The following is a 25703-nucleotide window of genomic DNA, read 5'->3' as shown; positions in this document are numbered from 1 at the left end:
AGGGCTGGGGAGAGAAATCTCATCTCTGGGCTGTCCCCCCAAACCTTGGCAGTTTTGTTACACAGGGTTACCGACACTCCCCATGAACTGGACTCATCTGCAGCTGCGCAAAATCTCCCATATACTGCCCCTGTCACAAACTGCACTGTGCCCAATTTCCTTCAGCCTCGGGGCTAGCGCTGCCAGGGCTCAGCTAGTGCCTCAGGCCGAGCAGTTTCCACAGCTGCTAGGGGCAGAGGTGAGCGCAGGGACTGGAGTGGTCACTGTGATGCCTGGGCTGAAGGTAGGAAGCAGGTAGGAAATGGAGTGATTGGGCCAGGAGCAGCTATCTCCAGTGAGAGACGTGCACTGCTGGGACCCCCCGCCGGGGGTCAGCTGCCCCCCCCCCCCCCCGCCCCCATACTGTACCATCCCTCACTCCCCAGGCCAAGTGCCCACTGGCATGGTGGCTGCATTGCACAATGGCGCCCTGTGTGAAAGCATCTGACCCCATCAGCTGTGGCCCAGTTGTCCTGTGCCCTGCCCCCCCGCCCCCACTCCCGCCTGTGCCCTCCCTCCTAGTGTGGCCAGATGCCTGGTTTTCAACTGGAAAGTCCAGTCAAGAAGAGAATCTGCCAGTGTCTGGTCAATCTACTGACTGGACACCAAAAGTCAGGTTACTGTGGCCATGCAGATGCCCGGTCAACACATGCGCTAGCCCCTATTCAGCTAGGGGCACCTCTTACCTGTATGGGGCAGCTGCAGCTCCCAGCCATGGCTCTGCAGGCAAGTCCCGGGGGGCAGAGGGGAGTGGGGGGAAGGGTCAGGGCAGGGGAGGGTCCAGCATTCCTGCTGGAGTATCTGGTTTTTAAATATTACAAAGGTGGCAGCCGTACCCTCTTCCCGGGGTCGGGAGCAGGCAGCCAGCAACCCCAGCCTAGTGCTCAGTGGAGTTTGCAGCCTGCTCAGTACAAGCGAGACTTAGCAGGAAGGTTGGTGATTATAATAAGTTTCGTCAGGCGAGAGATGACCGGTGTCCTGCTCCTCCCAACCCTACAGCACTGGCCTCTCACCCACAATTCCCTTCTGCCCCATTAATCCATAGCACTGCAGAAGGTGTTTATGTGTAGGAAGATGCTCCTTGCTGGCTCCTGCCCTAATCTTCTGCATATGCACATGCCAGGCAGCAGCTAACTGAGGGCCACAGACTCCCTTGGGTGTGTAGCCGGAGCATTAACTTCAGTCCTCCTCCCCCTGCAGATCCCAGCTAACATGGAGGGCAGGTAGAAGGCCTCAGGCACCCCAAGAGAAGCAGGGTCCCCCAGATCCCAGAACACATTGGGCAGGGGAAGGGCTCAGATCCCTGCAGAGGGCGAGGGCTCCCCCAGATCCTAGCCCACCCACCTGCTTTCTGGGTGACCTCAGAGCTGACAGCACCCCACACACCTCAACCCCCAACTTCCTTTGTTACCCTGACATTCCCTAACCCCTGCTGTCTTCTCCCCTTCCACCTCATCTGAGCCTCTTCCCAACCACCCATTCCCATAACACTCCTATTCCTTGCTGCAGACCCCAGCCCCTCTTGACCTGTGAGCACTTCCTCTTGCACCCCAGTACCATTCCCCTGAGCAGTCACATGTGCAATTTCATCTCTCTTCAGAAAGAGTTTCAGCATCTCCTGAATTCTCTGCTGTGTTCAGATTACAATTCTCCACAATCAATCAATAAAAATATCGACCGAGGTAGATTTTCCCTTTCCACTTCCTTCTCAGATGTCTGCCCAGGGTGGCTCTCAAACTGAACCTATTAACATAATGAAATGCTGTTGGGTTTTCCCTCAGGCAGGCTGTATTTCAGGAACCCGTGGCTCAAATCACTCTAGGTCTGGGTTGCTAACCCTACCCTGTGCTCCCATGAGCAAATTTCAAGACAATCCATGTAAGCAGGTGGGATTTTAGAGCACTTAAAAGAAGCATCCTTTAGACAGGAGGACTTCCCATGGCAGGGTTACATGTACAGCTGTGCCACTGCAGCATGTCTAGCGAAGAGGCTCTATGCTGACTGGAGAGTGTCTTCTCCACTGTGAATGGCTGAAGCTGTGTCGGTGAGAGAAGCTCACTTGCCAGCTTAGCACTGTGCATAGGAGTGCTTATGTTGGTGTAACTCATGTCTCTTAGGGGGATTATTCACACCCCTGAGTGACATGAGTGACAAGTCATGCTGACACAGGCTGTAGCATACACATAGCATTAGTTAGAGCAGAGCTGGCATGCGCCATGAGACTAACAGAGCAGAGGGAGAGTGGAGGGGAGGGACTCTAGCCATCCATCAGCAGCAGGGCAGACTCAGAGGTGGAAAGTGGCTCCATTCATCTCAATGAGCTGTTCTCAGCTGAAACAGAATGCTGAATGGAGAGGAGCTTGCTTGGAGACCTGACCTGCTCCATACCTGTCAGTGGGTGTTCCTGTCCCCGGGCCTGGAGAGTTTCTATAATAATAAATGGAGATATACCTATCTCCTAGGACTGGAAGGGACCCCAAAAGGGGACTGAGTCCAGCCCCCTGCCTTCACTAGCAGGATCAAGTACTGATTTTGCCCCAGATCCCTAAATGGCCCCATCAAGCACTGAACTCACAACCCTGGGTTTAGCAGGCCAATGCTCAAACCACTAAGCTATCCCTCTCCTTTTCTCAGTGTCCCACCCACTCGGGACATGCTCCATCCCTAGCATTGGAACCGTCGGGCTGGAAGGGATCTGCAAAGGACAAGTCCAGCTCCCTGTGCTGAGGCAGGGCCAAGTAAACCTAAACAACCCCTGACAAGCGTTCGTCTCCCTTGTTGCAGATGAAGCCCATTATGTCTTGCCCTACCTCCACTAGGCACATGGAACTCTTGATCACCAGCCTCATATGCAAACCCTGAGGCCTCACCAGTGCTGAGTAGAGCAGGATAATTCCCTCCCGTGTCTTTCACATGACATTCTGTAACAGGGTTCACTCACTGCAAGAGCACCTTCTCCTGGCCAGGCATAGCGGAGCAGCTTCCTTCCTCTAGGCTACCCCTTGCTGATGGTCATTCCATTGCTGCAGTGTCCTTTCTCCACAACTCAGCCCTCCCCAGGGTATCAAAGTCTCACCAGACCAGCTGTCCGACTGGTGCCTCCAACGGTCCCGCATTTGTACCCAGTGGCTGGTTGGGAAACCCAGCCCCGCCCCTACACTGGGGCTCTGTAATCAACAGCCATGGTCTACAAAGTCCCCCTCCATGATGCTCTTTCCCTGGACTACGCCCTAGCCTGCCTTCTCAGGCTCTTTCCCCACAACGCCTCTGGGGTTGAGCCTTCTTCCAGGGCCTTCTTTCCCTAGTTTGCTTATGAGAATGTCATGTGGGACTTTGTCAAATGTCTTACTAAAAATCAAGATATGTCTGTTGCTTCCCCCCATCCACTGGGCCTTTAACCCAGTCAAAGAATGAAATTAAGTTGGTTTGGCATGATTTGCTCTTGATAAATTCATGCTGGCTATTCCTTAAAACTCTATTACCCTGCAGGTGCTTACAAATTGATTGTTTAATAATCCGTTCCAGTATCTTTCCAGCTATCAGCGTTAGGCTGACTGGTCTATAATTCCCCGTGTCCTCTTCATTCCCCCTTTTTAAAGACAGGCACTGAGTTTGCCCTTCTCCAGTTTTCAGGGACCTCACCTGTCCTCTATGAGTTCCCAAAGATAATTGCCAATGGTTCTGAGGTTACTTTAGCTAGTTCCTTAAGAACCCTTGGATGAACGTCATCAGGTGCTGCCGCCTTGAATACATCTACCTTATCTAAATATTTTAACCGGTTCTTTTCTTATTTCCTCTATGTTAATATTAATTGTGTTGAGTATCTGGTCACCATTAACCTTTTCAGTGAAGATTGAAGCATAACAGGCATTAAGCACCTCAGCTTTCTGGAGCCATCACTTATTAGTTCTTCTTACCTGCTAAGAAAAGGACTTGAACTTTCCTTCATCTTTCTCTTAATACAGTTAAAGAACCTCTTTTTATTGCCTTTTATGGTCCTTGCTAGGTGCAACTCATTGTGTACCTAACCCTTCTGATTTTGTTCCTATATGCGCATACTACTCTTCTGTAGTCCTGCTCAGCTATTTGTCCACTCTTTGTAAGATTCCTTCAGGTCATTAAAGGGCTCCTTATCCAGTCCTATGGGCCTCTTACTATTCTTCCTATCTTTCCTTCGCGCTGGGATAGTTTGAAGTTATCCCTTTAATATGGTCCGTTCTAAGCAGCCCACCCAGAGAGGTGGGGCTTCCCCATATCACATTGGGGGAGGGGAGCGCAGAGAGTGGGTCTGAGGCCCTGCTCAACAGGTGATCCCTCCAGAACCCAGTACACATATGAGGACCATGAAGCAGGGGGTCAGAGCTCCATAGATGGGCAGGGAACCCCAGATCCTAGCACACACAGGGGCGCAGGGAGTGTGGCTCAGACATCCCTAGAAGACAGGGATCCCCAGGTCCCAGCTCAGATGGAGGAGTAGGGAAAGGGCTCAGACCCCTGCCACCAAGAGGGGCAGAGGCCTCCTAGGTTCTGGCACAACACGTGAAGGTAAAGAAAGGAGCTCAGACCCCTCCAATCCTAGCACATACATAGAACGGGAGAATGTGGGGCTGACAGACACCCCTGTCCCTATTCTCCCCAACCCCCCTCACTCACCACCAAGTCCCCTTCCCAGTGTCCCTCAAATGGTCTCCCAAGCCTTCTCACTTCCTCTACCACCCATCTCCATTCATCCCCCTCCCCTCAGTGCAGCCACAACCCCCTCCCACCCCTTCCTCCCATAAAATGCCCCTCCTTTGCCAGCAAGCATTCACATGTCTAATTTTCTTTTCACAAAAATACTTTCACTGCAGATTCCTCCTGCTACTGCCCCCAAGATTTAATATTGATTATTTTCAGTAAAAGTCAGGGACAGGTCATGGACAACGAACAAAAATCCATGGAAGCCTGTGACCTGTCCTTGACATACTGAAAATAACTGAGACAACGTAACTGACCAGGTAAGGATAAAAAGGTAAAAAAAACAAGGGTGATGTCATGGTAGGGTTCTATTACAGACCACCTGAGCAGGAAGAAGAGATGGATGAGGCTTTTTTTAAAAAAACTAACAAAATCATCCAAAGCACAGGACTTGGTGGTGATGGAGGACTTCAACTACTCAGACATCTGTGGGGAAAACAACACAGCAGGGCACAGATGATCCAACATGTTCTTGGAATGTACTGGAGACAATTTTTTTTATTTCAGAAGGTGGAGAAAGCTACTAGGGGAGAGGCTGTTCTAGATTTGATTTTGACAAACAGGGAGAGACTGGTTGAGAATTTGAAAGTGGAAGGCAGCTTGGGTGAAAGTGATCATGAAATGGTAGAGTTCATGGTTCTCAGAAAGAAAGCCAATGAATTTCAAGAAGGCAGACTTTAGCAAACTCAGGGAGTTGGTAGGTAAGAGCCCATGGGAAGCAAGCCTAAGGGGAAAAACAGTTGAAGACAGTTGACAGTTTTTCAAAGACATTATTAAGGGCACAAGAGCAAACTATCCCACTGCGTAGGAAAAATAGGAAGTATGGCAAGGGATGACCCTGGTTTAACCAGGAGATCTTCAGTGATCTAAAAATCAAAAAGAGAGTCCTACAAGAAGTGGAAACTAGGTCAAATTACAAAGGATGAATATAAATGAATAACACAAGTAGGTAGAGACAAAATTAGAAAGGCCCAGGCACAAAACAAGATCAAACTAACTAAGACATAAAGGGTAACAAGAAAACATTCTACAAATACATTAGCAGCATGAGGAAGACCAAGGACAGGGTAAGCCCGTTACTCAATGAGAGGCGGGGGGAGAAATAATAACTGAAAATGTGGAAATGGCAGAGGTGCTTAATGACGTCTTTGTTTTGGTTTTCACCAAGAAGTTTGGTGGTGACTGGAAGCCTAACATAGTGAATGCCAGTGAAAATGAGGTAGGATCAGAGGCTAAAATAGGGAACGAACAAGTTAAAATTTACTTAGACAAGTTCGATGTCTTCAGGTCACCAGGGCCTGATGAAATGTATCCTAGAATACTCAAGGAGATGACTGAGGAGAGATCTGAGTCATTAACCATTATCTTCGAAAAGTCATGGAAGATAGGAGAGATTTCATAAGACCGGAAAAGGGCAAATATCGTGCCCATCTATAAAAAGAGAAATAAGGACAACCTGGGGAATTACACAGCAGTTAGCTTAACTTCTTTACCTGGAAAGATAATGGAGCATATAATTAAGCAATCAATTTGCAAACATCTAGAAGATAATAAAGTGATAAGTATCAGTCAACATGAATTTGTCAAGAACAAATCATGTCAAACCAACCTGATAGCTTTCTTTGACAGGGTAACAAGCCCTGTGAATGGGAGGGAAGCGGTAGACCTAGTATATCTTGATTTTAGTAAAGCTTTTGATACTGTCTTGCATGACCTTCTTATAAACAAACTAGGGAAATGCAAACTAGATGGAGCTACTATAAGGTGGGTGCATAACGGTTGGAAAAATTGTTCCCAAGAAGACGTAGTTATTAGTGTTCACAGTCAATGCTGGAAGGGCATAACGAGTGGGGTCCTGCAGGAAATCAGTCGGGTCCAGTTCGGTTCAATATCTTTCAATCAATGATTTAAGATAAATGGCATAAGAGAGATATACACCTATACAGGTTTGCGGATGATACCAAAGCTGAGAGGGTTGCAAAGCTTTGAAAGGTAGGATTCGAAAATTCAAAATGATTTGACAAACTGAAGAAATGGTCTGAAGTAAATAGGATGAAATTTCAAAAGGACAAATCAAAGTGCTCCATTTAGGAAGGAACAATCAGTTGGCCAAACATACAAAATGGGAAATGCTGCCCAGAAAGAGTTACTGCATAAAGGGATCTGGGGCGTCATAGGTGGACCACAGCTTAAAATATGAGTCACAAGTAAACATGGTTGCAAAAAAAAAGCGAACATCATTCTGGGATAAACTAGAAGAAGAAGTGTTGTAAAAAAAGCAAAAGACATGAACAAGTAATTCTTCTGCTCTACTCGCGCTGATTAGGCCTCAAACTGGAAATATAGGGTGGTCCTTCTGGGGCCACATCTTTCAGGAAATGGGACCCAAAAATTGAGAAAGTCCAGAGAGACACAAAAAATATTAACGTCTCGAAAACATGACTCAATGAGGGAAAGATTTGGAAAAATTGGGATGTGTTTAGTCAGAGAAGAGAAGACTGAAGAGGGAACATGATAAACAGTTTCAAGTACCTAAAAGGGTATTACAAGGGAAGGAGAAAAGTTGTTCCTCTTAACCTCTGAGGATAGGACAAGAAGCATGGGGCCTTAAAATTGCAGCAAGGGTGGTTTAGGTTGGAACATTAGGAAAACTTCCTAACTTGCAGGGTGGTTAAGCACTGGAATAAATTGCCTAAGGGATGGTTGTGGAATCTCCATCACTGGAATTTTTAAGAGCAGGTTAGACCAGACAAACCTGTCAGGATTGTCTAGATCAGGGGTCGGCACCCCTCTGGAACGAGCTTGCCAGGGTAAGCACAGCTAATAACTCACCAGGTAGGCAAGTGGGAAGCCTGCGGCCAGCTAACATCCCTCACTCCCTTAGAACCGCCTGCTTCCCGCACCCCCAATTGGTGTAGGATGAATGAACCCAACAGTCAATGGAGCCATGATCGGACCGAACTGCCGACGCGACAGTAAACACAACTGGCCCGGCCACTACCAGGGTGCTTACCCGGGCGAGCCGCATGCCAGAAGGTTGCCGACCTCGTGGTCTTGATAATACTTAGTCCTGCCTGAGTGCAGGGACTGGACAGATCAGGGTTTTCACTTTTTTCTGGAGACCCAGTTGAAAAAAATTGTTGATCCCCATGACCAACGGAGTTGGGGGGATGAGGGTTTTGGGAGGAACTCAGCGCTGGGCAGAGAGTGGGGTGCAAGGGGTTTGGGGGGTCAAGGCCTAACTGCAGTGTGGGGTTCGGATGTGAGAGTTCAGGGTGTGGGAGGGCTCTGGCCTGGCACAGGGTTGCTTGTGTGCCTGCAGGAAGGCGTCAGGACTCTGGCTGGGGTGAGACTCTGGATGGGGCTCAAGGAAGAGAGTTTGGAGTGAGAGGGGCCCCAGGTTTGGGGGGACTCAGGGCTGGGCAGAGAGTTGGGGTGCAGGGGTGAGGGCTGCAGGGTGGGGTTGGGAGTGAGAGGTTCAGGGTGTGGGAAGGGGCTCTGGGCTGGGGCAGGGGTTGGGGTGCAGGAGGGTGTCAGGACTCTGGGCTGGGGATGAGGAGTTTGGGGTGCAGAAAGGGACCCCAGGTTTGGGGGGCTCAGGGCCGGGGCAGAGAATTGGGGTGCAGGTTTACCTTGGGTGGCTCCCAGTCAGCGGTGCAGCAAGGGTGCTAGAGCAGGCTTCCTGTCTGTCCTGGCACTGTGGACTGTGCTGCACCCCAGAAACAGTCATTAGCAGGTCTGGCTCCTAGGCGGAGGTACACAAGCAGCTCCTTGTGATTCTCACCCGCAGGCACTCTCCTCCAGCTCCCATTGGCCAGTTCCCGGCCCATGGGAGTGCGGAGCCAGTGCTCGGGGCGGGGGCAGCATGCAGAGCCCCGTGGCCCCCACATCTAGGAGCTGGACCTACTGCTGGCTGCTTCCGGGGCGCAGCGCAGTGTCAGAACAGGTAGGGATTAGTCTGCATTAGCTGGGAAGCACCGCCGATAGGACTTTTAACAGCCCAGTCGGTGGTGCTGACCAGAGCCGCCGCGACGTAGTGCCTTGCATTCTGCGACCCAGTACTGGGTTTCAACCCGCAGTTTGAAAACCACTGGACTAGATGACCTCTCGAGGTCCCTTCCAATCCTATGATTCTATGAAAATGGGGCTGAGCCCCAGCTCTGCTGCAAGGGGTGGACGGGGGGAGGAGATTCAGCACCCACCGCCATTGTGGCTGGGAGTTCCTGGGTCCCCCCCCATGCCCACAGTGGCCTGGAGCTGTGGAGCTCCAGTTTGAAGCTCCAGGAACGGCAGCTTGGAGCTCCAGGGTCCCCTTACTGCCTGCAGTGGCTTGGAGCTGCAGGTTCCCCCCGCGGTGGCTGGGAGCTGCCAGGGCCTCCATTGCCCACAGCTGCTCAGAGCTGTGCCTACCCCAAAGAGATGGATGCTAGCGTGTTCCAGATACACCCCAAGTGGAGGGGAGGAAGTGGCCCAGGGGCAGCCGACCTTAGTCTGGCTGCAGCTTTGCCTGAGGCACGGCCAGCGTGTTGTGGTTGGGATCCCTGCTGACCCAGTGGCAGACCACTCCGCCACTGTTTGGGCCCTGGGTGGAGTAGGGTGACCCAGACCTCACCTGCCACCACACCCCTGGGGTGACAACCTCCCCTCTCCAGGCCAAGTGGCCTGTGCCCGTCGGTTGTCCGCTGGACCTAGAATGCCTAGCCCTTGGGGTTTTCTCTGGCTCTGCTACAAGAGCCCAGAATTAATTGACTACTGGGTTTGCTCTGTCTCTGCAACCAGAGCCCAGAGCTGATTGCCTAGTGGATTTGCTCTGTCTCTGAACTAAGAGGCCAGAGTTAACTGAGTACTGGTGTTGCCTCGCCCTAGGCGGGAGGGCTTGGAGCTACTTAACGCCAGTATTGGCCTGGGCCCCTGTCCCAAGGGCCCCGAGGCCATAGACTAAGGTGGGAGCAGCCCCTGCTTGGAGGGTCCAAGGGCCCTAGACAGTTGGACTGCACAGCCCGTCAAACCGATAGGGACACTAACACTACACTAATAGCCTTGATGCTAGGTGGATCGATGAAGTGAGAAGGTGTGTCCTCCCTCTGACCCAGATGGGAGGGACTACCGCCCCACCACTACACACAGCTTGAGTTAAAGATTCAAATAAAAGTGAGTAAAAGGATTTGGAAACATAAGGTAAAAGAAACATATAAAAGCACAATCTCTAGCCTAGTCTTATTAATAAGTACTTTCTTGTCTAACAAGGAATTTCTTACTCAATGGTCAGTCTTCATAGCGCTTGTCCAGTCCAGGGAGCTGGGACTCACTTTTCATGAGACACTCCGACTGGCAGAATGTGGCCTCCAAATGGATAACAATTTGTGTTATTTCCTTCTCTACAGTCCCAGGCCTTTGTCAATGCTCAAGTCTGCATCAGCCCCAGACTATAAAAAAGGGCCGTGCTGAGTCGAAGAATGTCAATTAGTCTCAATGTTGACTGAGTCAGCTGGGAGACTCACCCCGCCTCAGGAGACATGTTTCACCTCCCCCAGTTTTGGAAACCAATATTCTACAAGTTACATAACTCTAAAAATGTTTCCCATACAAACATCCCACGATAACCTTGACAACCAGCTAGTTACTAGCTTTTGCCAGAGACCATATATGACCCCTTCAGTCAACTATCGATAAGATGATTGGATGCAGATGTAGATCACACAGATCATCATGGTGGACACCACAGTTCCCTTTGAAAAGAGGACCCTGGCCTTCTGTAGTGCCCCATCTCAAAAGCTGGAGAAATATGCCCCTCTGGCTGACACTTTGAGAGCTAGGGGCTACAAAGTTGAAACTCACGTGCTGATCTTCGGAGCCCTGGGTGCATGGGACCCCAGTAACAAGTGACTGTTGACAGAATGTGGAATCGGTCAATGCTACGCTTGACTGATGCGGTAACTCATGGTGTCAGACGCCATCAGGTGGTCGAGAGACATCTACGTAGAACACATCACCGGACATCAGCAATACCAGGAGGGATGAGCTGGAGTGCTGATGCGAAGCGCAATAGGGAAAGTAACTGAAATAATCCCCTGATGAATTGTATTTTCTAGTGGACAACCTACTCTCAATTACTGAGGGACAATCTTCACTCATAGCTATATGCACTTTCCACAACCAATTCTCTGTGTCAGTTTTTATGAGTAATGTACCTGAATACTTGGATGCTAATATCTAAACTATATTGTTAAATTTATTCACCTAAATTTGGGTTAGTGCTGATTATGCGCTATATGTATCTTATGGCTTTAAAAACAAACTTTGTATTTGTGAATAATCTAAACACTATGCCCAGATGTACAGACACTCTTTTCTTAACCTGTGTACTATATAATCTTTTAACATTAGCTTTAATAAAAAATTTATATCTGCCAGGACATGTCTTGGCACATCTGTGTCACAGTGAGTCAGGTTCAAAGGATCGCTGCGTATCTGCTTGAGCCATCCAGCTAAAAACTCTGTCAATTCTTGTCTGCACATGCTTAGTGTAATCCGTGGGGCGCCTCCCTGCACCTTGGAAATGCTTGGAGCATGCCTAACTGGAGAAGCAAACTCTTTTTTCAAACAATGCTGTAATCTGACTTTCCGTCATGTAGTCTGTTGGGGAACCCTCAAGTGTTGGAGAGCATGAGCCCTGGTTTGATCTCCATCTGTGTGCAATAGGGTGACCAGACAGCAAATGTGAAAAATCAGGACAGGGGGTGGGAGAGGTAATAGGAGCCTATATATGAAAAAGACCCAACAATCGAGACTGTCCCTTAAAAAAAAAAAAAAAAAAAATTGGGATATCTGGTCACCCTAGTGGGCAAAAAAATGTGGCCAGAATGGGTCAACTTTAAGAACCACTGTTTGGGGAGGGGCTGTATCTCAGGAACCCATTGGTCAAATGGCCTCCAATTTCAATCACTGACCCAACCCTGAACCTCCATAAGACGCACCAAATTTAAAGGCAACCCAAGTAACTGTACAGATTTTTGAGCACTTAGAACAGTCAAGCTTAAAACAGAAAGTTGCTCTTAACTATAGCAAAGCTGCTGCTCTTCTGTAATACAAAAACACTGCAGCCCTGTGATAGGGTCTGGCCAGCCTCATCCTGAGGCCTGGTCTACACTGCAAAGTTCGGCTGATGTAAGCTGCCTTGTGTCGGTCTAGTTGTGAATATGTCTATAGTGAAATTTGTCTCTAGCTGAGGTAGGCGCCCCGCATCAGCGACCCAGTGGAACCACCTTAAGCCACCCACCCTTGTATTTTGGAAATGCTTTTTCCTGATTGCCCAGCTTGGCAAGCACACCTAGCCACTCTCCCTTGTTTGCAGCTCCACTACTGACCATGCTGGTTCCATGCACCAGACGCGCCCTGCCTGGAGTAGACAGGAGGGATTGGGTCTCCTGGGCCCATGGGGAGAAGAGGCTGTGCAGGCCCAGCTATGGATTAGCTGTAGAATAGTGGACATCTCTGAAAAGATCAAACAGAGGCTGCAGGCAAAGGGATACGACAAGGATCAGCAGCAGTGCCATGTGAAAATCAAGTGCAGCAAACATACACAAGGCCAGGAAGCACAACAATCAATCTGCTGCTGAGGCGCAGTCCTGGTGCTTTTCCAACAAGCTGCATGACATACCTCACGGAGACCCCACCAGCACCCTCCAGATCACTGTGGGTACCTTGGAGGAGCTTGAGACAGAGACTCCTGCTAGGAACAGTGAGAAGGAGGAAGATGAGAGGTGGACATGGGGGGCTCCAGTCATGCCATGAGCCAGGACCTGTTAGAGACTCCACCACAGTTTATCCAGTCCTACCAGCTGGCCACACACAAGCCCAATCCAGGGGAAGGGACCTCGGGTACGTGTATGCATGCATTTTTCCTTACAGTGATTAAATTTAAAGATGGTGCCTGGCCTCTTCTATGCCCACAGAAGCTCCTTGCAGTCAAAATGACATCTCAGTGGCAGGTGTGCTCAGAGATTGCGGAGTTAGTTCAAGGTCTCCAGGACCAAGTGGTCCAGCTACAATGAGAAAATATCTTCCTGCAGTTGCAGGTTCCAGTGGTCCTGGATCCCCCACATCATTAGCTGAGCCAGCCCAAGACGTATGCCCAAAGATCCTGCTATCAGAGCAGTTTGATGGGAACTGTCATTTGTTTCCGGGGCTTCTCAACAACGTTGCCTGCTGCTCCTGTTCTACTATATGTACCTTGTGACGGCGCTGGGACTCACCACCGCTGGCACTTCCCGCTGGTCGCTCTGGGAATTAGCTCAGTCCATGGGGAGCACTCTCTCCTGGTGATGTTCCGTTTGTCTCTCGCCCTCCATTGGCACCTGGACCCGCGTTGCTCCCTTCCGCTCACTGCATCCCCTTCAGGACACTGCCCTCTGGCAGTGCTCCCTAGTCCATTCTCACCCACTTCCGGAGGGGGTGGGGGAAGAGGCAGGGCTAACAGCAGTCTTTCACCTGCCGCAGTGGCCAGCCGGTCTCAAAGTCTAACCCCTTCTTTCCAGGGTATGGTGCAGTCCATTATGGCCACTTCCAGTATAAGGGGGAAGGGAGGGACCCAGACCCACCCACTACTCTGGGTCCCAACCCAGGGACTCTCTAGCGGCAGCCTTCCTGCCCTCCTCTCCACTAGCTTGCTGTCCGCTCTCCCTGGGTCACTTCCACTCTACCCTTTTGCATCCTGTAGGCCCTTCCCTCAGGGCCTGCAGCCTGGAAGGTAGCGGGCTGGAGTTCCCTTCAGCTCCCCTGAGCCTGCCCAGCACTGCTCTGTGCTGCTCTGCGCTGTCCCAGGTGCTGGTCTCCTAGCTCAGGAGACAGACCTTCCCTGTTGGAGGTCTGGGAGAGACTGCCTGCCCCTCTCATGGGCAGCCTTTATATAGGGCTGAGCCTGGCCCTGATTGGCTGCGACTTGTTCAGCCCTCATTGGCTCTTCCACAGGCCTTCCCTAATTGGCTGCCTCTTGGTGCAGCCGCTCTGGCCTGCCCTAGCCTAATGTCTCATGGGGTGGGGCAGTCACCCCATCACACACCTGAATGACCAAACCAAGGTAGGGATCATCAGCTTATTGACAGACAAAGCATTAGACTGGGCATCACACTCCTGGAGTGGGGAGATTCGATTCTCCATGACTTTGATGAACTCGTTGATGTCTTTTCGTTCACATTTGATGACACAGCCTGTATCCACTGCTAAAATTGCCCTGCAGTTACTCAGACAAGGCCTCCGACCCATCATAGCCTATGCCACCCATTTCTGACACCTGGTCACTGACACTTCTGGGAACAAAGTGGTGCAGATTTACCAATACTACTTAGGCCTCAGTGATGAGATTAAAGATGAACTTGCCCCCCCCCCCCCCACAGAGCATTTGCATCCCTAAGTTGAGTTGTGTATCCAGATTGACAATCAACTGTTTAAGTGAGTCAGGAAAAAAGGAAGGCATACGCCCGTACCTGCCTAACCAGCCCTATTCCCACCGCTCACCCTCCCAGGCAATTGCTGGACCCAAACCGATGCAGGTCGACATGACATGTAGCCGCTCAGATCAAGAGAAGAAATATTGTTTGAATGGCCTCTGCCTGTACTGTGGGGAACGAGGCTACTTTGTCACTAGGTGCCCCCTCAAGTCCTGTTCTATGGCTGGTCCAGGAAGACGGGAAGGATCAATCTCACTAGAGGGGATGTGGCTGGACAGAACTGCAACATTAGGTTCCCTGAGCGGACCCCCTCTGCTTCCTACGTGTACCCTAACCACCGCGGACAATGGCCAATCCCACCTCCAGATCGAGTGCCGGCTTTGGGCCCTGGCTATGCCCGAAACAAGCAGGACTCAGGAATGTCTAGTAATTTTATGGACACTGGCTTTACTAAAATAAACCACTGCCAGTGCAAAGAAAGCTTCCCCGTGGTGGAGGCAATTCAGCTTGCTGTCCCTGGGCCTGGTCGTCTAGGAGACTGCACCCCTTTGGGCTGTGATTCAAGGCTGCTAGAAAACCCTGCAATTTAACCTGATTGACTCACCCCACTTCTCGATCATGCTTGGCATCCCCTGGCTCTCCTTCCACAATCCAGACATTTCCTGGAGAGCACGAGAAGTGCAGTTGAGGTCTGATTTTTGTCAGCATCAGTGTCTAGTCCAACCTGGTGTTGAAGACACTAGACACGATCTGGGCAAGGCCACCATTTTCTGCTCACAGCAGGCTCTGAATGAGGATAACTCTCCAATTCCTGTGAAATACTAGAACTTTGTGGACATAGTCAATAAAAGAAACATTAATGCCCTAGCCTCACATAGGCCTCATGACTATCCCATAGAACTCCTGCCAGGGGGCAAAATCCCCTTCAGGCAAATTTACGCTTTGTCAGAACCTGAACTCAAGGCCCTCTAGGAACACCTCAATGAAAATCTAGCAAATAATTGTATCTGTCCTTCTGTGTCCACTGCCAAGTCCCCAGCCCCAGTTGTCAAGCAAAAGGATGGTACCCTGTGCCTTTGTGTAGACTATCCAGTGCTGAACAATATCACCATCAAGAATAAATATCCTTTGCTGTTGATCAGTGAACTACAGGAGATGGCAGGCTTGGCTACCCAGCACCTATAACCTGATCTGCATCCAAGAGGACAATGAATGGAAAACAGCCTTTCATACGTGGTATGGACATTTTGTGTACCTTGTCCTGCCTTTTGGTCTCTGTAATGCCCCTGCCACGTTCCAGCACTTTGTTAATGATATCTTCAGGGTTGTTCTGCACAAGTTTGTTGTAATCTACCCAGACAACATTCTCATTTTTTCAGAGGACCAAGCCCTGCCTGACCAGCATGCCTGGTTAGTACTCAAACATCTTCAAGCAAACAGTCTGTATGGGAAATCTGAGAAATGTGAATTCAATGGCATCTCTGTGGAATTCTTGGGTTATACTGTTTTTCCTAACAGAATAAGTATGGCTCACAGAAAACTCTCTGCGATTTCAACTTGGGCTACACCCAAGAGCATCCATGATATCCAGTGCTTCCCAGGATTTGCCAGTTTCTATAGATTATTCGTTCAAGGATTCTCACAAGTGGTATTTCCAATTAGTCAGCTGCTGTGGAAGAACTCTCCCCTGGACACCAGAAGCCCAACTGGTCTTTGATCATCTGAAGGACGTGTGTACTTCTACCCCCATCCTAATACACCTGGATCCAGCAAAACCTTTTGGCATCAAAGCAGAAGCCTCTGATCACATGACTGAAGCAGTGCTATCACAGCAACACGGGCCCTTGAATGACCTTAGCCATTGTGCCTTCCCTTCTATGAAATTGACACCTGAGGAACAACATTATAAAATCTGTAATAAGGAGTCATTGGCCATCAAGGCTGCATTTCAGGAGTGGCACCGTCATCTAGAAAGGGCACGCCTTTCAGTCCAGGTGTTCACAGATCATAAAAATTTGGAATATCTCTTTCTGCAGCCCTCAACCAACCTATGTTTATCCCTCTTCTTTTCTAGATTCAACTTCATCCTGACCTACCAGCTGAAAACCTGGAATGGTAAACACGAAGTGTTATCTCACAAGGGAGGATACATAGATAAAGGGGTTAAACCTCCCAAGCCTACCACTATATTGAAGCCCTGCTGTTTTGTAAATATGCTGACCAGCACTGATCTTTTGACCACTGTAAAGGCCTCGCTGCCCAACGATCCACTTGCAGTGGATGGATGTCATCCAGTTCTGACCCAAACATCACCGTGAAAATCAAGGTACTCTGGTTCAAGGATTGCATTTATGTTCCTGATGGACCACCCATCTAGCTATACCCTTGCTATGCCACGATTCCTCGCTTGCAGGCCACTTCAGAAACAGGAAGACGGTGAAGCTGATTTCTCACAATTTTTGGCGGTAAACTATTCTCATCTGTCAAATCTTACATGGCTTCCTATGAGACATCCGGCCAGATGAAGACCACATGCCAAATGTCTAGGTGCCCTGATCCCACTTTTGGCCTCACCCCAACCCTGGGCATCTATCTTAATTAACTTCATCACAGATCTCCCCAACTCATATGGCTGCACAGCTGTACTGGTCATCGCTGATTTCCTCAACAAAAGGGCACACGTTGCACCTTGTCAGATGATCCCCATTGCAAAAGTAACTGCTTATTTATCTTTCAACAACACCGTCACACTCCATGGATTACCAACCAACATGACATTAGAATGCGGGCCACAATTTGTCTTCCCTGTTTGAGGAGAATTGGCCGAAGTCCTGAAGTCACTCTGTGCATTTCCTCTGCTTACCACCGCCAGACGGATGGACAATTGGAATGGGTATATCAGCCCATCAACCCAGAACAATAACTCTGTTGCTTTGTCAGCTACCTTCAAGATGTTTGGTTCCAACTTTTACCTTTTATTGAATTTGCTTACAGTAACTCCAATCACAGATCAACCTTCCAAAACCCATTCTATGCTGATTGTGGCTTACACCCTCGATTCCATCCATCCGTCCCGCCAATCTCCCATGGCCTCTGATTTGGTTCAGCACCTTCACCACTTTCAAGAGGAATTAAAATCACACTTAAACTCAGCCAAGGATGACTACAAATGATACACTGACCTCCATCAACAGGACCCTCCTCCCTTGTCGGTCGAAAACAAGATATGGCTCTTGATTCAACACTTGGATACCTCCTCAAGGAAACTAGACCACCATTACCTTGGCCCATTTTGATCATCCAACAGATCAACCTGGTGGCCTTCAAGCTCCATTTGCCCTGTGCCATGAAGATACATCCAGCATTCCATGTTTCCTTGTTAAAGAAATAGCTGGTCAACTCTTTTCCTGGATGCACAACCCACCCCTATCCCTCATCATGGTTCGGGGGCACGAAGATACCTGGTGAGACAGAGTCTGGATTCTAAGCTCCTCTGATGATGACTTGTGTACCTTGTGGACTGGGAAGTGTATGCCTTGGTGAGTGGGGAGTGATGTGAGGTGATGAATTAGAGCCTGATTAAGCCACATTCAGTGTTGAGCCTTAGCTAGGCTCCAGCCAATCCACAAGCCAGGAGCTGGTCTGGTGGCTCTCAGAGCAGGTATATAACCCTCACAGGAGAAACAGCTGCTCATGCTCCCCTCGTCACTTCATGGCTTGAAACTCTCCTCTGCCTGAGAGTGGTGACAGACTCCACAGGCCTTAGTCTACTCCAGCCCTGCTCTGGCTCCAGCCCTGCTCCAGCCCGGCTCTTGACTTCTGTTCTGGCTCTGACCGCTGGCTTTAATTCCTCGCCCGACTTCCACCACACCAACCAATAGGCCCATCCATCTCAATTTCTGAAACCAGCAGCAGCTGAGCTCTCTGTGGCTTTGCTACCCTCAGGAGTGAGATATCAGCTAAAATCACCACCACCTGTGGGATGAAGTGCCAATACTCAGTGCCACTGCCCTATACCCATAATCAAGGAATAGGGACGGAAATGTGACTTGCTGTTGTATGCAACCAAAATTCCTTCCCCTCCACTTGCCCCTGGTTGGCCACCTTTGTGGCTGGGGCTGAAGAGTGGTGCTGTGCAGGGGCACCCCAAAGCTGGCATGTCAACAAGCATGTCTTATTCAAAGTTCGTATGGGACTAAGGCAAGGGAGTTTTGAAATGTAACTTTCCCTTTGCACTGTGATAATAAAGTCAGTGATACATCTGTCTTTCTACCAGCAGCTGCTGCCGTTGTGGACTTGAGGGTGCCCTCCACACACACACACCTGCAGAACACCTGACCCTGATAAGGAGGAGAAAGAAGAGGACTAGGGAGGACATGTTCAGCAAGCTCCTGCCAGCCGGTGCTGCATTGGACCATGAACAAAGGGCCTGGAGTAGAGGGCCAACATGGCAGACAACGTGGAAAAGGAGAGAGGGAACGGGACATGTACTACGACATAATGGGTCATCTCAGGCAGAAAACACAGATGCTGCGGACCTTTTTGACCTTCAGGTCCAAAAATCCCAGACTCTTCACCCTTTGCAGTCCTTGGAGAACTCCATGCTAGCTGCTCCCAATGCCCCCGGGCATCACGGGCTGCTCCCTTACACCTACCGCTCCAGGCCAGAGGACAGCAGGAGAAACCACACCTTCACACACCCTGATCTGTGAGACCACAGTTGGTGTACATGTAGCCATGGTGGGCTACTTTTGTGCACTGAAACGGACAGAAATATTTGCTGCCTTTTCAATTGCAAAGTCCCATTCCATTAATTTATGTTTAAAGTCTGTATTGCGATGCCTGTCTTTTTGGAGGTTGTTTTTCTGCAGTGTTTTTGCCACTCAATAAATTTCTATTTATGGAGAATAAAATTCTCTTTATTAGTTCCCAGCACGTACTGCAAAGTGCACGGTGGTACTCGCAGCACATTGTACTTGTCAATGTACAGCAAGCACCACACAACTCATAGGCTCAGGAAAACAGTCATATTTCTAGATGTGCAGCAAGCACTACCCAATTCCCAGCAGCACCCAAAGCTCCTGGCCCAGCAGAGAACATTCTTGTGGCTGACCATTAAAGGGCTTTTTCAAAGCCTCCCTCAACCACACAGTTCCACATAGAGTATTTTTCTCACGAAGAGCCAATCTAATGAGTAAACATCACCAGCATCCCTTCAATCTACCAAAAGCACATTCAATTGTCATTCTGCACCTGCTGAGGCGGTAGCTGAATCCTTCTATGGTGTTGGCAAAGTGGCCAGCATATGGCTTCATGAGCTGGGGGAGCAAGGGGTAGGCTGGGTCTGCCCAAATCACCAGTGGCATTTCCATATCAGTAATCCCCCGGTCACGACAGAAGGTCCCTGCTTGCAACTTTTTGAACAGGCCTTTGTTTTTAAGGATGCGCATTTCATGCACCTCCCCTGACCAGCCCACCCTGATACCAGTGAAGCATCCCTGGGGAATCCACCAACGCTTGCATAACCACGGAAATGTAGCCTTTTCTGTTGATGTACTCCGTGGCAAGGCAGGCTGGGGCCAAAATAGGGATATGCGTGCCATCTATCATGCCACCATAGTTCGGGAACCCCATTGCTGCAAATCCAGTTGCTATCTGCACAATACCTAGTCATAGGCCTGCCTAGCAGGAGTTGATTAACGGCCCTGTACTCTTGCACGACAATGGCCTCCACAGTGGATTTTTCAACTTCAAAATGATTTCCCACTGATCAGTAGCAATCTGGCATTGCAAGCTTCTGAAGTGCAATCAGCACTGGCTTCTCTACTGTCCATGCAGCTCTCACTCTGCTGTCCATGTGCTAGAGGACTGGGGCAGGCTCGGCACTCAGATCCAGGAATGTGGCCTTTGACTGCCAAAACTTTTGCAGCCACTGGTCATCATCCCAGACCTGCATTATGATGTGATCAAATGCGTCCGGGCTCGTTTCTCAGGCCCAGAAGTGGTGCTCCACCATCCGCAGTTGCTCCGTGAATGCTACCAACAACCTGGAATTGTTCTTTGCTGTGTCCTTCAGCTAACTGTCCTCAGATAAATCCATATGTTTCCCAACATTGAGGTACTTCCTGCAGGTCTGCAAATACAGGAGGAGTGTGAGTCCCGTATTTACAGTGTTCATGAGAACAGTGCAGAGTTGTGAGGGCTCCATGCTTCCATCAGAGATGGCGGACATGGAGAAGTTCACATGAGGTTGTGGGATTAAAAAAAAAAATAAAAGGTGCAAAAATTATGGGATATGGATGGTATTATGGGATGGAGGAAGTTGCATGCTGGAACTAGACCCCCATCTCCCAGAGATCCCTGGGTAAGTCACTTCTATCCCACAGCACATTCTGAAAATTTTCTCAAGGGCATTGCATGGGAGGGCAGCGCATGGCGCACTGGGGTACCTGCCCGTGATGCACTACATTTTGCATTGGCACAAGTGCTCCTGGTGGGCACACGCAGCTCCAACACAATCAGCCAAGTGTGCGTGCACACGAGCAATATACACGCTTTGGTTACTGTGCGCTGATGCAACTTGCGCCCACCAAAGTTTGTAGAGTAGATGTGGCCTCAGCCAGCAAGGGTTAATGGGGTGCTATGGACCCACTGAGTCCTGCCCCATTACACAGACATGCGCTGTCCGGTAAAGTTATGAGGGGAAAGCACTGGAGAACAGCTCAGTAGCTGGCTAATCAGGGCGGAGAACAGATCTCCTTTCCTTTGCTTTGCTTCCCGGGGAGAGGCCCAGCTCAGCCCCTCTGCTGAGATTGCTGATTGCCAGAGTCCTCCAGAAGATGCTAGGTCTGGCACAGAACTGTTGAGTTTGGGTTTGGGATTATTTCTTCGCTTTAGTCCAAAATGACTATCAGGCTGTCCGTGCTGCCTGGGCCAGGTTTGTGGGGCCTTGTGGGGATCGTTGGGATCCCCTGCCCACGGAGGATGTGGGGAGCTGCCTCAATAAACTCCGTGAACTTTTGCTCCCTCTAGAGTCTGCCCTGAAACGTGTCTTGGATCCTGAAGAGCGCAGTCATGAGCCCCTATTAACTAGATTAAAAACTGACTAACTGATAGAGCTCGATGGGGATCGTCAAGGGGGATTGTCAGCCAGTGGGACTGCTTCTAGTGGAGTCTGCAGGGATGGGTTCTAGGCCTGGCGCTATGCAATAGTCTGGAAGGAAATACCAGCTCAGTGCTGGTAACACATGCCCATGGCTCACAGATTGGCAGAGCACTAAATAATGCTGGGGACAGGGCTGTCATACAGAGCGACCTGGCTCACGTGCTGAGCTGGGCTTGTTTGAACAACATGCATTTGAATGCAGCTCCACGCAGGGCCCAGCACGTCTAGGGCCCAAGAACGTCGGTCCCATTTATGAGATGGGGACTATAGCCTGGAACATCCTGTGTCCCAGGACGAATGCACAGGTGGGCGGGAGGGTCAGTGTGAGTGCAGGAGTGTGAGGCGGTGGTGTGCAAAGGGGACCAGGTGTGCTTGTGAAAAGGGGCATGGGCTGGTTGTGAGTGGTGCAAAGGGGCAGGGTCGGGGCATGCGTGTGAGAAGTGGGCATGCCAACATTTCACCTGTCCCTCTTCCCCCAGGCCTCCCCGACGTGAGGCTGGCCCAGCTGCCTGCCCAGTGGCTTCATGACGAGGGAGGTGCCCGTCTGGATGGTGCCCAGGTAGAGAGGAGCCAGTGCCCACCATGCCCTACGCCCTCCCTCTGCACTACGCCCTCAAGATGATGTCCCGCAAGAAGGCCCTGCTGCTGCTGCTGCTGGCACTCAGCACCCTGAGTCTGCTCATCCACCAGAGTGCACACCTCAACTGGTACAGAGCAAGGGAAGGGGAGGGCTGGAGGATGGGGATCATGTGGGAGTGGGCAGAAGAAGAGTTGGAGCACGGAGGAGGCCTAGCTAGAGGATGAGGCAGGAGGCATGTCGAGTGGGGCTGTGGGGACAGGGCTAGGGAATGGGGGCAGGGGTGGGTGGAGTGGGGCATGGATAGTAGGCAGGGTGGGATGGTACAGGGGCAGAGCTAGTGGTCATGGGGCTAGGGACAGGGGCAGATGGGCATGTGGGGCTGGGACATGAGGAGGAAATGGATGGGCCCATTGGGCTGATCAGGGCAGGGATTCAGGGAAGTGCTGGGCTGGCCATGCCCCTCACACTGACCCCCCTCTCCCCAGCAGGTCCCCCAAGCCTTCCTCCCCCAGCTGCCCCCCAGCCTCATCATCCCGCCCCAAGCACACCTCGGTGGCCTTTCTGAAGACCCACAAGACAGCGGGCACCACAGTGCAGAACATCCTTTTCCGCTTCGCTGAGCAGCACAACGTGACGGTGGCGCTGCCCCACCATGCCTGCGACCACCAGTTCTGCTATCCCCGAAACTTCTCCGCCCGCTTCGTACACCCGCACACTCTGCCCCCCCGCATCATCGCCAGCCACCTGCGCTTCCAGCACCAGGAGCTGCGCCGCCTCATGCCCAACGACACGCTCTACGTCACCATCCTGCGTGAGCCCGTCGCCATGTTCGAGTCGCTCTTCACCTACTACAACCAGTACTGCTCAGCCTTCAAGCGGGTGCCCAACGGCTCCATGGAAGCCTTCCTGGCCAACCCGCTGGCCTTCTACCGCCCCCAGGAGAAGTTCTCCATGTACGCCCACAACACCCTGCTCTACGACCTTGGCGGGGACAATGACTACAGCCCCGCTGACCCCACCTACCTGTCCAACTTCATTCGCCAAATGGAGGAGGTCTTCTCGCTGGTGATGATTGCCGAGTACTTTGATGAGTCGCTGGTGCTGCTGCGCCGCCTGCTCTCCTGGGACCTGGAAGATGTGCTCTACGTCAAGCTCAACATGCGCGGTCCACGGTCCAAGGGCAACATCAGCTCAGAGGCGCTGGCCGCCCGCGTCCGCGCCTGGAACGGGCTGGACGCCCAGCTCTATGACCACTTCAATGCCACCTTCTGGCACAAGGTGGCGCAGGCAGGGCGGGAGTGCGTGGCAGAGGAGGTGCGAGCGCTGCGCCGGGCCTGCGAACAGCTGCTGCGCCGTTGCTTCGGGGGGCGGCCCCAGCTGCGCCCCGCCACACAGATCAAGAACAAGGAGCTGCGGCCCTGGCAACCCAGCTCCAAGGTGGACATCGTGGGCTATGACCTGCCTCCACCCGTGCCCGGCTCAGGTGCCCCCCCTGACGAGCGCTGCCTCAAGCTGGCCATGCCTGAAGTGCAGTACTCCCGCTATATGCTGCGCAAGCAGAGCCTGCGTACCCGCCGCAGGGCCATGCTCCACCGCCCGCTGCCCCCCCGGGGAGTCCCGCGCCCAGCCAGGGCCCTCCCACTCCGCCACCCCACAATGCCCAAGGCAGCCTGAACAGGGGCTGGGACCTTAGCTCAGATTAGAGACTCACACCTGGGCATGGGGCTGTGCAGGCATCATGGACCTGGTTTTCTGTGCCCCTTGCCCTCAGATCAGCCATGGGGAAATCCCTTTGCTGGCCCCTTTCTCCCTTCCTGTGACAGTCCCCATCCTGCACAACAGCCCCACTCCCTCCCCTTGCATCCACCTCCCTTTGGGAGGGCTGGATCTGAACTGAATGCCACTGAGGCCTGATCTGCACTGGGAAGCTCCACTCCCCCCTTCCTGAGCCTGCGTCGGGTCCATTTGCCAGTTCTGGATGGTTTGCACGTGACCTGGATTTGGAAATCCACCAATCACAGCCTGGGGACTGAGGCATCTGGGAGCCTGGGAGGGACGCACAGCAGCTCAGTACGGAACAGCAGCGTCTCTGGTTTGGGGCCAAGATGGTGGCCCCTCCCTCCAACTCCAGCCTTTCTTTGCTAGTGCTTCCCCACCCAGCACTGACCCATACCTCCAACTAGTGCTGCCACTCACATGGGGACACAGGCCTGCATGGGAGACACAGGGCCCAGCTAAACTCTGGGGAGGCAGGACTTGAACCCCTGCCCCAGGTAACAGAGCAGGGCCCCTCACACTAGCACCGAGGACGCAGAAGAGAACCTCCCCTGTTCAGGCACACAACACCACACACCCTATCGCACACAGACAACCCCCATCACTCGCCGAGCACACATCCCATCACACATAGCACACACATCCCATCAGTCCCCACCCCCACTTGTGTTTACCCACACACCTTGCCCACAGTGCTTAATCTGTAATGAAAGAGGTGCCGGGGCTCAAGTGATTTTTTTTCATTGATGCAGCAAGCCCAGAGGTGCTGAGGCTATGAACTGCCAAGCCCAGAGGTGCTGGGGCTCTGCCCTGATAAGCGCTGGCCCAAATTAAACACTTTGCACACATGCACAGTGTTATACACACAATCACTCACAGCTGGCCCCCTGTGCAATCACACACACACGCACACACACCCCTTGTCAGTGTAGTGTGGTGTGGCAAGGTGACCGTGTCCCAGCAGAGAGTGACTCCCTCCCTGGGATCCCAAGGGGGGCACGGCCTGGCTCCTCCGACCTCATGAGCCATTCCCTGGGTAATGGGTTCCCAGGAAGAGGCTGATGCTGGGCAACTGTCAGGGGGATGGGAACCTGCCCCAATAAAGGACTCTGTGAGCTGCCTGGTCTGCTCTGGTGTCTGTGGCTCATGGTGGGCAGGTGGGAGGTTCTGGTGGGTGGCTTTCGGTGGGTCATTGCCCCATGGGTACCACAGGGTGTGACCCCTGACACTCAGCAGACGCTGGAGCCCGTAACTGGCAGCAGTAGGAGTTTGTTATCTTCCATGTGGCCAGAGCTTGAAGGGGGGCAGTCAGGCACACATGGCATGTGTTGCACACACACCTTGAATGTGACTCTAGGGACCCATGCAGATGTGTCTGGGGAGGAACTGAGGGCTGGTTCTTGAGGATGGTGACTGGCTTGCTGGCACTGATGGATGCTGGACTCACTGCAGGAGTGTTGTCAGGTAGAGGGGACCAGGTGCCTCATTCCCAGTCCCCCACTCTTGCGCCCCTTCCAGAGCTGGGTTTGATAGGTCTCAGCCTGGCTTCAAGCAGATCAGGGGTCCCCCTGCCCATAATCCCTGGCAGCGAACCCAGGGGGCCTGGGCTACAGAGATCTGCCATGTAGAGAAGGGGACAGTGGGGGGCAAGGGCAGAGGCATCGGCGGGTAGCAAGGAGAGGGGAGGTGCAGCTGCACAGATGCCCCCAGCAGGCCTAGGCAATGGGCATGTTGTCACAGGGTGAGGGGGGCATCTAGTGGTCAGACTGCATGCCCCAGAGATCCTGTGCCCTACTGTTCTGGACCTTCTTATGCAGAATGGGGTTGTGGATCACAGAGTGGAGGACAAGGAGGGCAGCAAGTAATTGCCCCCTTGTGCCATAATGGTGAGAGAGGTGAGAGACGGCAGTGGCAGCAGCTGGCTTCACACATCCCTGACAGAGGGCGAAGGACCATC

The 25703-nt window shown here is 51.6% G+C and overlaps 1 protein-coding gene across 1 annotated transcript in view; it reads left to right on the top strand.

The window, feature by feature from the left end:
* The window catches only part of GAL3ST3 (galactose-3-O-sulfotransferase 3), a 34529-nt gene extending 9675 nt beyond the window's left edge, over positions 1-24854 (top strand). The window contains exons 2-3 of the mRNA XM_032804179.1: positions 21870-22097; positions 22459-24854. Coding sequence (XP_032660070.1) covers positions 21973-22097; positions 22459-23644 — 1311 coding nt within the window. The 5' untranslated portion in view covers positions 21870-21972 and the 3' untranslated portion in view covers positions 23645-24854. The remainder of the gene's footprint in view (positions 1-21869; positions 22098-22458) is intronic.
* The last annotated feature ends 849 nt before the right edge of the window (positions 24855-25703 follow it).

The sequence above is a fragment of the Chelonoidis abingdonii genome, chromosome 17, assembly GCF_003597395.2.
Source record: "Chelonoidis abingdonii isolate Lonesome George chromosome 17, CheloAbing_2.0, whole genome shotgun sequence".
Classification (NCBI taxonomy): domain Eukaryota; kingdom Metazoa; phylum Chordata; order Testudines; family Testudinidae; genus Chelonoidis; species Chelonoidis abingdonii.
Note: the sequence above shows the minus strand (reverse complement) of the source record. Positions and strands in the feature narration are given on the sequence as shown.